Raw genomic sequence first — 17,500 nt, 5'->3', positions numbered from 1 at the left:
GCCAAATATTTCAACAACTGTTTTTGTACCGACTACATCTTCCTTGACACAGAAACATTTCCCTCATTGGGACCTCCTTTTGATGTAAAAGAAGAAAATTACTAAACTGTACTGCAGCGTGTGTTTGGTCAAAACTAGAGCAGCAGAAGATCAGATTGGGATGAAAAATCTGCAGGATGAAGAAATTACAAAACGGTTGCAAATATTCATTAATTAAAAATAACTGCTATTCTTATTTTATCTGTGTCTGGCATTGAAGTTCAGAGTGTCATGTACTTTTATTTTGACAGTCACTGTAAAAACAATCCAACTTGGTACTTTTATTTTGACAGTCACTGTAAAAACAATCCAACTTGGTACTTTTATTTTGACATTCACTGTAAAAACAATCCAACTTGGTACTTTTATTTTGACATTCACTGTAAAAACAATCCAACTTGGTACTATTATTTTGACAGTCACTGTAAAAACAATCCAACTTGGTACTTTTATTTTGACAGTCACTGTAAAAACAATCCAACTTGGTGGTCTGTCCACTAGAATGTCCGTGTTCTCCCATTGTTATTGTTTAGGGCTCGTTGTTCTCTGCTGTGTGTGTGTGTGTGTGTGTGGCTTTATTACAAAAACAAACAGCAGCACCAACTAGTGTCTCATCACGCTAACTACATCATTTCTCAATGTTTCGGCCATTTCATCGGTTTTAAAACGTTGTCGTGATACAAAAATGATGCAATTTCATTTGAAACCTTGTCATGTAAACAAGGCCTAAAGTACAAAATAATAATAATAATAATAATAATAATATTAATAATAATATTCATTATAATAATAATAATATTCATAATAATAATAACAATAATAAAATAATAATAATAATATTAAAATTTATATTAATAATATTCATAAAAATATTCATAATAGTAATAACAATAATAAAATAATAATAATAATAATAATAATAATAATAATGATAGTATTCAATAATTGTATAATTGTCGTGCAAACAGCATCTTGAGAACAAAATCATTTACTACTACTACTACTACTACTACTACTACTAATAATAATAATACATTTTACTTGAGGGTGCTTTTGCATTTATACACGTTCATAGAAAAACAATACGTGACAGTGTATTTAGCATCAGATGGGACATGCAGTTACGTAACCAAACAACCAAAGTAGTAGTAAGTCGTTCATGTCCTCTGACACCCACACACACGTCTCTTCCCTCTCAGTTATTTTCATACCCTGCAGAAGGAATTATAAATGTAGTTAAACTACGGCCTGTACAGTTCTTTAAGGTTTTATAAGTCCGTACTTCCATCTTCAGCTTTGTGACATTGAGCAGCGGAGCCAATACGTCCATTTTGCAATGACAGAGCTAATGAAGCGAGCAGCAGGATGCGGCCGGTGTTCTGGAGTCGCAGGGAGCCAGCGTCAGTCAATATTGGCACCAAAGACATCAGCAAAGACGTTTACCCTTCACTTCTCCTTCCGCTCCCTTCTCCTCCTTTCTATTTTTTTTGTTTTCAGCCGTTCCGAGCCACCTCCCTCAATTTCCCTCTCCACTCTTTTCCGTTTCCTCATTTATCCCCAGAGAAAAACACCGTTTCCTCCCCGACGGCCATTTTTACTCTCGATACTGAATCCTGGTCTTTGTTCACTGCTCTCATCCATCCATCCATCCATCCATCCATCCATCCATCCATCCACGAATGGATGGATGGATGGATGGATGGATGGATGGATGGATGGGGTTGATAGATGCATAGATGGATGTTTGTATGAACAGATGATGGAGGAATGGTGACGAGATAGGTGGATGATGGAGGAATGGTGACGAGATAGGTGGATGATGGAGGAATGGATGACGAGATAGGTGGATGATGGAGGAATGGTGACGAGATAGGTGGATGATGGAGGAATGGTGACGAGATAGGTGGATGATGGAGGAATGGAAGACGAGATAGGTGGATGATGGAGGAATGAAAGACGAGATAGGTGGATGATGGAGGAATGGTGACGAGATAGGTGGATGATGGAGGAATGGTGACGAGATAGGTGGATGATGGAGGAATGGTGACGAGATAGGTGGATGATGGAGGAATGGATGACGAGATAGGTGGATGATGGAGGAATGGTGACGAGATAGGTGGATGATGGAGGAATGGTGACGAGATAGGTGGATGATGGAGGAATGGAAGACGAGATAGGTGGATGATGGAGGAATGAAAGACGAGATAGGTGGATGATGGAGGAATGGTGACGAGATAGGTGGATGATGGAGGAATGGTGACGAGATAGGTGGATGATGGAGGAATGGTGACGAGATAGGTGGATGATGGAGGAATGGATGACGAGATAGGTGGATGATGGAGGAATGGTGACGAGATAGGTGGATGATGGAGGAATGGAAGACGAGATAGGTGGATGATGGAGGAATGAAAGACGAGATAGGTGGATGATGGAGGAATGGTGACGAGATAGGTGGATGATGGAGGAATGGTGACGAGATAGGTGGATGATGGAGGAATGGATGACGAGATAGGTGGATGATGGAGGAATGGATGACGAGATAGGTGGATGATGGAGGAATGGATGAGGAGATAGGTGGATGATGGAGGAATGGATGACGAGATAGGTGGATGATGGAGGAATGGTTGAGGAGATAGGTGGATGATGGAGGAATGGATGAGGAGATAGGTGGATGATGGAGGAATGGATGAGGAGATAGGTGGATGATGGATCAGTGAACGGTGAGAGAAGATGGATGGAAGTTGTGTGAATGTAAAGCTGCACTGAGGCTGGATGGAGGGTTAAACAGGTAGATAGATGACATGATGGATGGATGAAGTGATGGAGGAATGGATAGATATTTGTTTTTGGAGAGATGGATGGATGAATAGAGAGATGGCTGGAGCGATGATGGATGGATGGATGAATACAGACGTATGTAGATGGATTACAAATAGCTAGTCAAGGTCTCAAATCAGTTTCCTTTCATGTGCACACACACACACACACACACACACACACACACACACACACACACACACACACACACACACACACACACACACACACACACACACACACACACACACACACACACACACACACACACACGTGCGGACCACCTGTGGTGTGTGTTAATCACCTGGGGTCTCTGATCTGGACTCAGTCGAGTGGAACAGCTTTGGTGATTCGCTGATTCGCCAGGCCGTGAAATCTCCCCGCACACGCACACGCCTCATATCCATTTAAATAGATTTAAATAAATGACCTTACACCGCGGCTGGATTGGGCCGGAGCGCACGCGGACAGATCAACCGACGGAGGGATAGAGAGAAAGAGAAGGAAGGAGAGAGAGAGAGAGAGATGGAAGGTGAAATGCAGCTAAATGCAGTTTTCCCCCTCTTATTTCCATAACGCACGGGGAGGTGTTGATTGACGGCTCGGCGGCGTGGCGCCGCTCTGACGTCTGGAGAGATGATGAGCGCAGCGACGGGGAACCGGAGGAGATTCTATTTCACATCTGCATCTGATGCACATGCATGACCTGCTCCAGTATGTAGAGCGTGTTTGGCTTTTATCTCGTGCAGTGGTGAGGCTCGAGGTGGGTCACCGGTTCCACTGGAAACACTCTGGAAACACTCTGGAAACACTCTGGAAATACTCTGGAAATACTCTGGAAACACTCAAGAAACACTCTGGAAACACTCACGAAACACTCTGGAAACACTCTGGAAATACTCTGGAAACACTCTGGATACACTCACGAAACACTCTGGAAACACTCCGGAAACACTCACGAAACACTCCGGAAATACTCTGGAAACACTCCGGATACACTCAAGAAACACTCTGGAAACACTCCGGATACACTCAAGAAACACTCTGGAAACACTCTGGAAACACTCCGGATACACTCAAGAAACACTCCGGATACACTCACGAAACACTCTGAAAATACTCTGGAACCACTCTGGAAACACTCATGAAACTTGACCTACAAGCATCATACCTGTCTCTATCAGTGTGTGTACATGTTGTGTTAGTGTGTGTACATGTTGTGTAAGTGTGTACATGTTGTGTAAGTGTGTACATGTTGTGTAAGTGTGTGTACATGTTGTGTAAGTGTGTACATGTTGTGTAAGTGTGTGTACATGTTGTGTAAGTGTGTGTACATGTTGTGTAAGTGTGTACATGTTGTGTAAGTGTGTACATGTTGTGTAAGTGTGTGTACATGTTGTGTAAGTGTGTACATGTTGTGTAAGTGTGTACATGTTGTGTAAGTGTGTGTACATGTTGTGTAAGTGTGTACATGTTGTGTAAGTGTGTGTACATGTTGTGTGGTTTTCTTTTAAACTGGTTCCAGAGTGGAGAAAGTTTAAAACGCCGCCTCAACTTTGACTTGTGGGCGGACAAGAAGCACATGAGTTAAAAAACGATGATGTCATTGCCCCGCCTCTCGACCTATAGCCCCGCCTCCCTCGCCGTGACGTCACTGAACAACAACAACATGGCGGACGACCTGCTGCAGGTGGCGCTGCAGGAGCTGCTGATGCTCGTCGCTTCAATAAGGCGATACGTTGAATTTCCCCAATGTGAGGGTTTTTTTCATGTTCTGTGTCTTCTTCTCTGTTTTGAATGTAAAGCTGTGGCAGACTTACAGCGCCGCCTACAGGCCTGGCGGATGTTCTACATCATTGCGAGTCATTTTCATGTTGCTGCGTCGATACGAGAGAAAAAAAAAGACCGGCGGGGAGAAAAAAGATGGTTTTGGGGTCAAACGACCGTGTCAAGTGATGTGGTGGATCAAATAACCTGGTAATCTATTGGTTACCATGGTGACACATGTGGCGTTGACAACAACAACAACAACAACAACAAGTAAAGTCACAGAGTTGGAGCCAAACCGACTCGGGTCTCAGGTCCAACAAGTCGCTCACGAACTCGTCACCCAAAATACATGAAGCCCGAAATGAGCTGATCTGAAGGAGGATCAACATCCAGAAGTTAAGATCATCAAGAGAAGAACAACGGTGAAGAAAAATCTCACACCGACGGAGAAAAGAATGAAAGAGTAAAGGAGAAGGACAGAGTTGAATTAAATAGAAAACCTGTAAACAATGTTTTGTCGTGTTTTTCTGTCAGTTCCATTTTCCCGTGCAGATCTCAGTCACTTCTATATTTTAATATTTAATATTCACATATTTCATGTTTATCTTGTGTTACTTGATCTTTTAACATTCGAATGTACTGGATTCTATTCTATTCTGTTCTATTGTCTTCTGTCATCCACTGCTCTATTCTATTCTATTCTGTTCAGTTCTATTCTGTGCTTTTCTATTCTACGTTGTTGTGTTTTATTGTTGTTGTCTACTCTATTCCACTCTATGTTGTTATTGTCTGCTCTATTTTATCCTCTTCTGGTCAGTTCTGCGCTGTAGTACCGAATAGAACAGAGTAGAACGAAATTAAATAAAACAAAACAAATAAAATAAAATGTTGAAAAACCGTTAAATAAAAAGAATCACGCGGCAGGACGACATTTTCTTTCTATCACCTCTTCACCTCTCATCACAACACCAGAATAACTGTTTCTACTGCGCTTCTATTCCAGTCGACTGTCGATCGAACGCTCGTCCTAGACGGACGTTTTCAACGACACAAATAAGAATGAAGTAGAGACGTTGTTCCTCACCTGAGCAGATCAATTTCATCAGCATGAACCCCCGTTCTCACTGGTTCCTATTGGCACATCTCAACAACTTCCTCCGCTCTCCACCGCACACCGCCGCTGAACGTGGAACTGGAGGGAGGGAGAGAGAGAGGGAGAGAGAGAGGGAGAGAGAGAGAGAGAGAGAGAGAGAGAGAGAGAGAGAGAGAGAGAGAGAGAGAGAGAGAGAGAGAGAGAGAGAGGTGATGTGAGGCCTGCGGGGGAGGGGTGGGGGGGGGGGGGGGTGAATAAATGAAAGAAAGCGAGGGAAGCTGTGTTTTACGGAGCGAACAGAGACTGATGTGCAAGACACAACCTCTGAGCCCGGCTGTTTATAAAGCTCGGGGTGTGTGTGTGTGTGTGTGTGTGTGTGTGTGTGTGTGTGTGTGTGTGTGTGTGTGTGTGTGTGTGTGTGTGTGTACTGGTCTTTCCGGAACATGGCCACAGGGATGAAATGTTCCAATCAATAGCTGGAAACACACACACACACACACACACACACACACACACACACACACACACACACACACACACACACACACACACACACACACACACACACACACACACACACACACCTGTGAAATCCTGTATATTGTAATTTCATTTTGGATGAACTCGGGCAAAATGCAACTTTTTGAAACCGCTCCCGAGTCCGTCGCCATAGAAACGGGGAAAAAAAAGCAACAAGAGTTTTGTCCACAACAGCGCCCACTAGTGGTCCGGCACGCTAACTACATTGTTTTCAGCGTTTTTTTTGTTGTTTCCGTGGAAACTGACATCGTTTTCCAAATGTCGCACGAAACTTTTATGAATCAAAAGATCAAAAATGAGGCGTTTTTAACTCGACACGACTTCTGGACTCATATACTGTAATCACGTAGTTTTTTGGGGGTATTTGTACTTTTGCTGGGATTTCTTTGCAGACAAGTAATGTAACTGAATCCTAAAGTACAATCTACATCATGTAATATACTTTCAGTTGAAGCAATGCATCACAAATGTTCCCATTTGCGTAATCAAGTAGTATTTTGGGTTGATTAATAAAATTAATTCATACTTGAGTACAATTTACTGTTTTTACTTTCACCAGTGGGAGAAAACCCAAAGTCTTAACACTCACATTACTTTAATTAGGTCGTATTTTGAAATATTTGTACTTAAATTTTTTATATTTCTTGTAACTTTTCTCTTATAGGTAATTACTGAGTAACAGTAAAACCTACTGATCTGACTGCTTACTGATTTAACATGCAAAGGTCAAAACGTAACTAATACCGCTCGAGTATTGTGGAAAAAAATAAACAGTAAATTGACTCGTATTTGAGCGATTTAACTGCAATTCTTCTTCTGGCCACACGTCTGTAAAAGTCTCATGTCTTCTGATGATCTGGTGGGAATAATCTTAGGAATTAATACATATTAAGATATAAAACCTGTAAATATTAATGAGACGCTGCGTATGTTTTGTTCTCTGTCACGCAAATAATCAAAGCAACGAGACGTCGTCCTGTCCAGTGTGTGTGTGTGTGTGTGTGTGTGTGTGTGTGTGTGTGTGTGTGTGTGTGTGACTCATGAACCCACGGTGTTTGTAGTTACGTAACTGTTCCTGCTCACACAGACAGACATTACAGACAACACACTCTGGCAGCAAAGATTCAGCATATCTTGCCCCCCCCCCCCCCCCCCCCCCCCTCACACACACACACACACACACACACACACACACACACACACACACACACACACACACACACACACACACACACACACACACACACACACACACACACACACACACACACAGTGTGCGTGAGTAAATCGAGGACAGAAGCAGCCACAGCGAGGGCTCCAACAACAAAATGAAAGAATGTGATTATTTACCACTCCCCACCAGCAGGGGGCGACACGCAAGCAAAAAGAACATGTCGAAACGAGAATGAAAAAAGTGATTTTCTCTTGAAATTTAATAAACAAAAAGTTCATCAAAATGACGACTACGGGAGATAAAATATGGATGAAACATTTAACTTTCACGGAAAAGCACAAAAAACAGAAGTTTATTAAGTACATAGATTTTACATACATTGTATGGGCGTGTGTTCTAGTATTTCTTTTAACTGCTATATTTGGGTAATTTTAGTTATTTTTATATCTATATATTTAGTTTAATTCTGTCATTATTTATTACATATTATTTATTACACATTAATTTATCAGTATTTATTTGTATTCATGACCCTTACGTTCATCATTAACCAGTTAATGATGAGAAAAATACTTCTTCTGTATGAAAAAGAACATAAACATAAAAAAACCCACTGAAAGTTGCACTTTATTGTTGTTTTTATGGATCGATCTTCCAAACCGATATTCTCTATTTGGTCTCTATCGACGTTTCGAGTGAAAAAGAAGTAAAAAAGAAGTAAAAAACAACAGCAGGCAAGAAAAATCCAATCAGGAAACGTTGAAGTTTCTGTTCTGGTAAATTAAGAAAAACTATTTGAGAAGAAGAAAAACACATTTCTGGAATGAAATACTTGTTGTGTAAACGGGAACAGGTATGAAAACAGAAGTGGGTATTATTTCCTTCACCAATGAAAGTTGGCCGAGAAGGTTGTGCATATTTTGTTTATTTATTAGTTTGTATGTATGTGTTTTGCCAACTTTTCGAAAAAAAAAAAATACTCACCCGAATTACATAAAATCTTCAGGGATGATTTGTCATCACCCAAGGACCACTCGATCAGATTTTGGGACGTTAACTTTTAACCGTTTCCAAATAAATCCCAAGAAACTGAAATTTTTTTTCCCATACAAAGCGGATGAGAGAGGTCAAAGGAGATCAGCGTCTGTTGCCATGGAGACGCCCAGTGAGTCACACAGTGAAGTAGCTACCCGACAGGCTAGTTAGCGTCGATATGAGCTAACGGCTAACACGCTAGCGACGCTAACTCGGTTCCATACACAGATGTGGCGTTGGTGAAGGTCCGCGCTCTACCGAGTGTAGCTCTAGTTGTCTGAATGAAGTTGTTCTAGAGCTACACACTGCGCTCTACCGAGTGTAGCTCTAGTTGTCTGAATGAAGTTGTTCTAGAATGCAGCAGCAAGGCGTCGTTCAGAGGAAGCTGAAGGAGCGACGGGGAGGAAAGACAAGACGGAGTGAGAGAACTTGAAGGAGTGAGGTAGAGCCTGGAGCCATTAGCGCAGTCCATCATTTCTTCATCTCTCTCTCTCTCTCTCTCTCTCTCTCTCTCTCTCTCTCTCTCTCCCTCCACTCATCCATCTCCACCCCTCCCTCGCTCGCTGACAGTCTATTTGCCCCACTCAACCCCGTCATCCATTCAGCTGTCAGTCTGGCGAGTGGCAGCCAGCCAGGCGAGACTCCGCCCCCCCCCTCCCCCGTCCCCCCCCCCCCCCCCCCCCCCTCCCTGCTCCCGCTGAAAAGCCCCTGAGTTCAGTCTCCGTGGCGGCCGAGGTCACGGCGGCGGCGACATCGTGGCTGGAAACTCAGACGTCAGACGTGGAGCGTCAAGGTTTTCCCCTCTGTCTCCCTTCGCCACGCTCACTGTGTCGCTGCAAAGACTTCTGGGAGGAAAATCCGGTTTTGATTCACTGGACTTGTTTCACCTTCTCAGTCCGCTGGAGGCCGAAGACGAGCCGCCGCTAACGCCGCTCAACAGAACTGCACAAAATGCTGTTTACCCAGAATGCATTGCAGAGAGAAGTGGACACGTAAATGTCTATGTTGTACATTCCAGTGGCTGACTGATGTTTTTCATCTAACATCCAGATTATAGAGCATTTCCCTCCTCTAACATCAGATTACAGAGCATCTCCCTCCTCTAACACCCAGATTATAGAGCACCTTCCTCCTCTAACATCCAGATTATAGAGCATCTCCCCCTAACATCAGATTATAGAGAACCTTCCCATCATCCAGATTATAGAGCATCTCCCCTAACATCCAGATTATAGAGCACCTCCCCATCTAACATCAGATTATAGAGCATCTCCCCGCTAACATCCAGATGATAGAGCATCTCCCCATCTAACATCAAGATTATAGAGCATCTCCCCAGCTAACATCAGATTATAGAGCATGTTCATCCTCTAACATCCAGATTATAGAGCATCTCCCCTCTAACATCAGATTATAGAGCATATTCCCCTCTAACGTTCAGATTATAGAGCATCTTCCTCCTCTAACATCCAGATCATAGAGCATCTCACCCTAACATCCAGATTATAGAGCATCTTCCTCCTCTATCATCAGATTACAGAGCATCTTCCTCCTCTAACATCAGATTATAGAGCATCTTCCTCCCACTAGATGATGAAACCTCAGCTAAAAACAAGACTTTGTATACGTCCTTTTCTTTTAATTTATTTACTGATTTAATAGAAGCAGATTATAATAATCTACTCTCTCTTCTCTCAGCACATGACCGTCGGTTGGATTGCTTGTCTTTCTGGGCTACTTCTTTTCTTCACAGCGTCGTATTTCATCTTCGCCGCCGCTGAAGCGCGCCGCTCCTGCGCGCCGCTCCTGCGCGCCGCTCCTGCGCGCCGCTCCTGCGCGCCGCTCCTGCGCGCCGCTCCTGCGCCGCAGCCTGTAATCCCCACCGGATTGGGTTTGATGGATATTCCGGCGTCGGGCTGAAGTCGGAGGGCTTCCTGTGGTGGCGACCTTCACAGCTCAGCGGAGAGAGGCGCCTCTTAGATAACCGGCGCCGTCACTTTAAGATCCTTGGAGGACCCCGGGGCGGAGCGCCGGGCCTCGTCCTTAGATCGGAACAGATTAAAACCTCCTGCAGCAAAAGTTCAGGGGCCAATTTCACCCCGAGTCGGTCGACCGGGATTATAATGACGTAGTAAAGTTACTCTGGCAGAAAGAAATCTTTAAAATATACTTAAATCCTATAAAATATATCACTTATATCAGTCCAGAGAGTAAAACAAAACCCCACCATCTCCACTCATATCCTCGTGTGTGTGTGTGTGTGTGTGTGTGTGTGTGTGTGTGTGTGTGTGTGTGTGTCATTTTTCATCAGACGTTGCCCCTAGATGGGGTATTGATGACTGTGAAGGGCATTTCCATATTCATCAGACCACACACACACACACACACACACACACACACACACACACACACACACACACACACACACACACACACACACACACACACACACACACACACACACACACACACACACACACACACAGGAGAGTGAACAGTCACCGTCAGTAGCAGCTAAACTCCCACAATGCAACAGGAGAAGTGTTCTGGAAAGTTCTCTGGATTTTAGCAGGTTTAATTTCTGTACTAATTGTTTTCGTCAACATTTTAGAAAATAAACCTTTTACTTTGAAGTTCTGTCGCTTCAGGAGCTTAGAAAATATCTCCACTACACATTCATATACACACGTTCTACCAACGTATGAATGTTTGTATATGTGCAGTAACTAATAACTAATAACTATGTAGTTATAGCAGTTACAGTTATATAGTTATATAGTTATAGTATATTGTATTGCTATGGTCATTATAGTTGTATTGTTATAATATATTGTTTCGGTACAGTAATCATAGTTATCATAGTTATTATAGTTATATAGTTATATAGTTCTAGTTATAGTAGTTCCAGTTGTTCTAGTTGTTCTAGTTATTATAGTTATATAGTTCTAGTTCTAGTAGTTCTAGTTGTTCTAGTTGTTCTAGTTATTATAGTTATATAGTTATATAGTTATATAGTTCTAGTTATAGTAGTTCTAGTTGTTCTAGTTGTTCTAGTTATTATAGTTATATAGTTATAGTTATATAGTTCTAGTTATAGTAGTTCTAGTTGTTCTAGTTATTATAGTTATATAGTTCTAGTTATAGTAGTTATAGTAGTTCTAGTTGTTCTAGTTATTATAGTTATATAGTTCTAGTTATAGTAGTTCTAGTTGTTCTAGTTGTTCTAGTTATTATAGTTATATAGTCCTAGTTATAGTAGTTCTAGTTGTTCTAGTTGTTCTAGTTATTATAGTCATATAGTTATATAGTTCTAGTTATAGTAGTTCTAGTTGTTCTAGTTATTATAGTTATATAGTTATATAGTTCTAGTTATAGTAGTTCTAGTTGTTCTAGTTATTATAGTTATATAGTTATATAGTCCTAGTTATAGTAGTTCTAGTTGTTCTAGTTGTGATAGTTATTATAGTTATATAGTTATATAGTCCTAGTTATAGTAGTTCTAGTTGTTCTAGTTATTATAGTTATATAGTTATATAGTTCTAGTTATAGTAGTTCTAGTTGTTCTAGTTATTATAGTTATATAGTTATATAGTTCTAGTTATAGTAGTTCTAGTTGTTCTAGTTATTATAGTTATATAGTTATATAGTTCTAGTTATAGTAGTTCTAGTTGTTCTAGTTATTATAGTTATATAGTTATATAGTCCTAGTTATAGTAGTTCTAGTTGTTCTAGTTGTGATAGTTATTATAGTTATATAGTTATAGTTATATAGTTCTAGTTATAGTAGTTCTAGTTGTTCTAGTTATTATAGTTATATAGTTCTAGTTATAGTAGTTATAGTAGTTCTAGTTGTTCTAGTTATTATAGTTATATAGTTCTAGTTATAGTAGTTCTAGTTGTTCTAGTTGTTCTAGTTATTATAGTTATATAGTCCTAGTTATAGTAGTTCTAGTTGTTCTAGTTGTTCTAGTTATTATAGTCATATAGTTATATAGTTCTAGTTATAGTAGTTCTAGTTGTTCTAGTTATTATAGTTATATAGTTATATAGTTCTAGTTATAGTAGTTCTAGTTGTTCTAGTTGTGATAGTTATTATAGTTATATAGTTATATAGTCCTAGTTATAGTAGTTCTAGTTGTTCTAGTTATTATAGTTATATAGTTATATAGTTCTAGTTATAGTAGTTCTAGTTGTTCTAGTTATTATAGTTATATAGTTATATAGTTCTAGTTATAGTAGTTCTAGTTGTTCTAGTTATTATAGTTATATAGTTATATAGTTCTAGTTATAGTAGTTCTAGTTGTTCTAGTTATTATAGTTATATAGTTATATAGTTCTAGTTATAGTAGTTCTAGTTGTTCTAGTTATTATAGTTATATAGTTATATAGTCCTAGTTATAGTAGTTCTAGTTGTTCTAGTTATTATAGTTATATAGTTATATAGTTCTAGTTATAGTAGTTCTAGTTGTTCTAGTTATTATAGTTATATAGTTATATAGTTCTAGTTATAGTAGTTCTAGTTGTTCTAGTTATTATAGTTATATAGTTATATAGTTCTAGTTATAGTAGTTCTAGTTGTTCTAGTTATTATAGTTATATAGTCCTAGTTATAGTAGTTCTAGTTGTTCTAGTTGTGATAGTTATTATAGTTATATAGTTATATAGTTATATAGTTGTAGTTATATAATTCTAGTTACAGTAGTTCTAGTTGTTCTAGTTATTTATTAAATTAAATTAAATTAAATTAAATTAAATTAAATTAAATTAAATTAAATCAAATTAAATTAAATTAAATTAAATAGCAGTGTTTTATTGACTATAAATCTAAAGTTTTTAATCTCATGCAGTGTAAATATTCTTTCTTTATCAGTAAAAAGCTCATTTTCTCGCCCTGCCTGTTAAATCAACTTGCTCGCAGCGCCTCGCCTCTGCAAAGAGGAAAGTATGAGTGCAGCAATGCAACATGCACGGAACTGTTATGTAATGAAAAGTAGAAGAGTAAAAAAAAAAAAACAGAAAAAGGAGAAGTGGCCTCATTTCAGCAGTTTTTAGATGATCGCTCCTGCAGTAGTGTGTACACAGTATTTTAATGTCCCGGCAGCTGCAGGAAAAGCTGGTTTTTGATATTTATTACTGCAATGGCTCAACTTCAAGCGTGTGTGCAGTTAGTTATATAAACTTGCAGGGTTTTGTTTGCAAGACTAGAATCCCACAACATGCTTCCACTGGGAGACTCCAGAAGTTTAAGATGCAAACAGCCTCGCAGGTCGCAGGGATCACTGGAAGTGATTATTACATAATGAGCCATGGAGGAGGATCTACACCAGCAAACACACAGAACTGTGCAGGAAACACTTAGAGGGAGGATGCAGAGGGAGAGATGATGGGTGGATGGATGGATGGATGGATGGATGGATGGATGGATGGATGGATGGATGGATGGATGGATGGATGACTTATCTTAATCTTACCTTGAATGATGTGGAAATATGAATTCATCTGGTCCTGGATGCAGGATGCATGAAGAGCAGCAGCAACAACATCCCAGACTGATCTCCGGTCCGCTGGTCCTCCTCCTCTCTCTCTCTCTCTCTCTCTCTCTCTCTCTCTCTCTCTCTCTCTCTCTCTCTCTCTCTCTCTCTCTCTCTCTCTCTCCCTCTCTCTCTCTCTCACTCTCTCGGGACTTGGCCCACCTCCTCAGAATAGAGCTTGGTTGAAACCCGAGATTTTAGCCGCACGACGCTCAAGACGCTTCGCTCCGCTCGGCGATATTCGGCTCCACTCGGCGCCACTGGGCTCCACTCGGTTTCACTCGGCTCCACTCGGCTCCACTCTGCTCTCGGCTCCACTGGGCTTGACTCGGCTCTAATCGGCTCTACTCGGTTCCACTCGGCTCCACTGGGCTTGACTCGGTTCCGCTCGGTTCCACTCGGCTCCACTCTGCCCTCGGCTCTACTCGGCTCCACTCGGTTCCACTCGGTTCTACTCGGCTCCAATCGGCTCCGCTCGGCTCTGCGTTGCGCTCCGCGCGTCCTCACATCCTCCCCGTCAACACGAGCAGCATCCCGCAGCCCTGCACACCTTCTTCCTGCTCTAACATCCTCTCCTCTATCGATACATCATCACCCACTCCTGCTTCTCTCCTCCTCCTCCGTGCGTCCCGCGGCTCGGCTCGGCTCGGTTCTACAGCAGCCCCTTTAAGCGTGTCATGCACCGGAAGAGAGGCGCATCGACTCGGGCAGGCAGATGCAGAATGGAGAGACAGCCAGGAAGGAAATCCCTAAAAATTAAATAAATAACAAAGAGACCGCAGTGCCGCTGAGCAGGACGGGGGAAGGTTCCACCGCTGCTATCACACCTGGAAAATGTTCAAATGGGCAGAAATGACTTCTGATTGGAAACTTTAATCATTTAAGTTATTAAGAAATTATCTGTTCAAGTACAGCAGAGGCGGGGATGTCTCTCTTTGACATTTAGCACCAATTGGAAATAACCCTAATTATTTTATTTAACTTTAGATAGCTGCTTTTTTTATATTTTGTATGATATGAAGATTAGAAGACTAAATAGGCCCCGGCCAGCTCACCTGGTAGAGCGTGAGACCCTCAGTGTCAAGGTCGAGGGTTCAAGTCCCACGTCGGGTGCAGTGTGATCTGGGTGACGGTGCTCAGACTGACACCGCCACCACCCGGAAATGTATTATTATTATTTATTAATGATGAAAATAATAATTATTTATTTAATGGAGAATTAAAATATATATATGATCTGCTATCTTCTGGAGTTTTCCTCCTCCCAGAATAAATAATTATTCACCAAACACCAACAGCTACTGATACTCAACCAACCATACTAGTGTCAGAGGGAATTCAACATATTTAATAGCGTGTTACGCTTATTTACACGTTCATCCATGGAGACGTCATGATTTCTAACTTAACATGTGCTTCTCCATCCAACCACCAGAGGGCGTCAGGCTTCTACTTCACCTGCTGTCGTCACATTTTTCACCTTCTTCTGATGCTTTTGCACATTAATCAAGTTAAACTCACAATATTAGAAATGTTCCTATAGAGGATGAATAATTAAACTTTACAAGTGATGATCCGAGAAAATAGTTGGAGACTCAATAACATTTTAAATACAAAATTAAATATTGTCTAATTAAGTTTTTTTTTTTTTTTTTTTTTTTTTAAGAAACAATTATATTCATATTTCACAGTATTTGTCTGAAATTTAAATATTAGAAACAATAGAACAGGGAAGTCAAACATCAGGACTGCAGAAGGCTCCAAGTTTTCACTGTATTTTTCACCAGGTTTCATTAAAATATGTTTTATGTTGAGATTTGAATCAATTTCTGTGATAATTGTTTAGTTTTTTGGGGGAAAAATTTAGATTTTTTCCATCAACCTCGAGCATCGTGTTCGACACCCCTGATAATTAAGAAAATATACAAAAGTTCTACCACTTTCAATCTATTTGTTAAGGTTGATTGTTGTGTTGCTGAAGCAAAGTGAGTTTGAACGATCACGTCAGGCTGCATTTACAGCTTGAATCCACAGGGTGGCGACAGAGCACTGCTGCCATTCAAAACTCTGATCTGGGTCCAAGAATCTCCTGGAGGAAGTTTAGTGCTCTGGGACCTCGAACCTCGCTGGGGGCCGCACAAGACCGGTGGCCATCTTGTTGAAGGAGAAGAAGATCCGCTCCACACTGAATGGAATCTACTTTGGGAAGACCAAGGACACCGTGAACGGCCTGAGGAGTGTTCAGACTCTGGCTGACAGGTCAAAGCAATGGCCCCGCCTCCCGACCTGTAACCCCGCCTCCCTCGCCGTGACGTCACTGAACAACAACAACATGGCGGACTACCTGCTGCAGGTGGCGCAACAACAATACTAATAATATTAATAACAATACTAATATTATTATTAATAATAATAACAACAATAACAATACTACTACTAACATTAATATTAATAACAACAACAATACTAACAACAATAACAATACTAATAATACTACTACTAATATTAATATTAATAACAACAATAACAATACTACTACTACTACTACTACTACTAATAATAATAATAACAACAATACTAATAATGCTACTACTAACATTAATATTAATAACAACAACAATACTAATAACAATAACAATACTAATAATACTACTACTAATATTAATAACAACAATAACAATACTACTACTACTACTACTAATAATAATAACAACAATACTAATAATAATACTACTAATATTAATATTAATAACAACAACAATACTAATAACAACAATACTACTACTACTACTACTACTACTACTACTACTACTACTACTAATAATAATACTAATAACTTTCAGTCCCTACATTAAGTTGACGTTCGCCTCTTGATTCCCCCTGGAGAAGCTTTTTATGACCTACTTTTGATTTTATTTGTCGTTTCCATTTACAGAATCTTCATAGACTTTTATTACTCAACCTTTTCCAAAACAACCATTTGGAGGCAGACGTCAGAACTTTAGAACCCGTTCAGGGAGAACGTGCCGACTCCACCTGGAGAAACTCTTAACTGTGGACGTCAATATCTCACAGCCTTTTATTTTCTTAACTCAAGTGCTGCAGACTCAAACCACAAACCTCCGGCTGCGCTCGCCCCGCCTCCCGTTAACTCGGTTTATTGATCAGATATGAGCATGTAAATCCATCCAAGGTGCATAAAGGTGGATTCCTCTCACGTTCACGCTGAAATCGGCGAAGCAGAAATTAGCGGCTAAAAGCCGCCGCGTATCGCGTCACACGGCGTTTGATCATTTCTGTGCTCGGCGCTGACAAACGATCAGCTCGTGACGAGACGGAGAGTCTCTTCCTAACTGGATTACACGGCGGAGTCGTGTAAACAGCCTCTTCTGCACGTAAACACAAACCGCAGCTCTTCGCTTTGATCAGCCTTCAGAGGATTATCCCTCCGCAGCCTCCGCGACGTCGCGCTGGAGGAAGGAGCTGCACCAAACAGGCTGC

General features: G+C 40.7%; 1 protein-coding gene across 2 annotated transcripts in view; it reads right to left on the bottom strand.

The window, feature by feature from the left end:
* Nucleotides 1–14,261, bottom strand: part of bean1 (brain expressed, associated with NEDD4, 1) — a 30,519-nt gene extending 16,258 nt beyond the window's left edge. The window contains exons 1-2 of one of the 2 annotated variants that reach the window (XM_080481926.1): nucleotides 13,940–14,261; nucleotides 5,711–5,818 (exon numbers count right to left, since the gene is read on the bottom strand). In XM_080481926.1, coding sequence (XP_080338052.1) covers nucleotides 5,711–5,735 — 25 coding nt within the window. In that variant the 5' untranslated portion in view covers nucleotides 5,736–5,818; nucleotides 13,940–14,261. The remainder of the gene's footprint in view (nucleotides 1–5,710; nucleotides 5,819–13,939) is intronic. The other variant, XM_080481925.1, reaches the window with a different exon arrangement.
* Between the last annotated feature and the right edge of the window lie 3,239 nt (nucleotides 14,262–17,500).

This window comes from Lipophrys pholis (genome assembly GCF_963383615.2).
Source record: "Lipophrys pholis genome assembly, chromosome: 15".
In the NCBI taxonomy this organism is placed as follows: Eukaryota; Metazoa; Chordata; class Actinopteri; order Blenniiformes; family Blenniidae; genus Lipophrys; species Lipophrys pholis.
The sequence above is the reverse complement of the archived record's forward strand: the minus strand, read 5'-3'. Positions and strand labels throughout refer to the sequence as shown.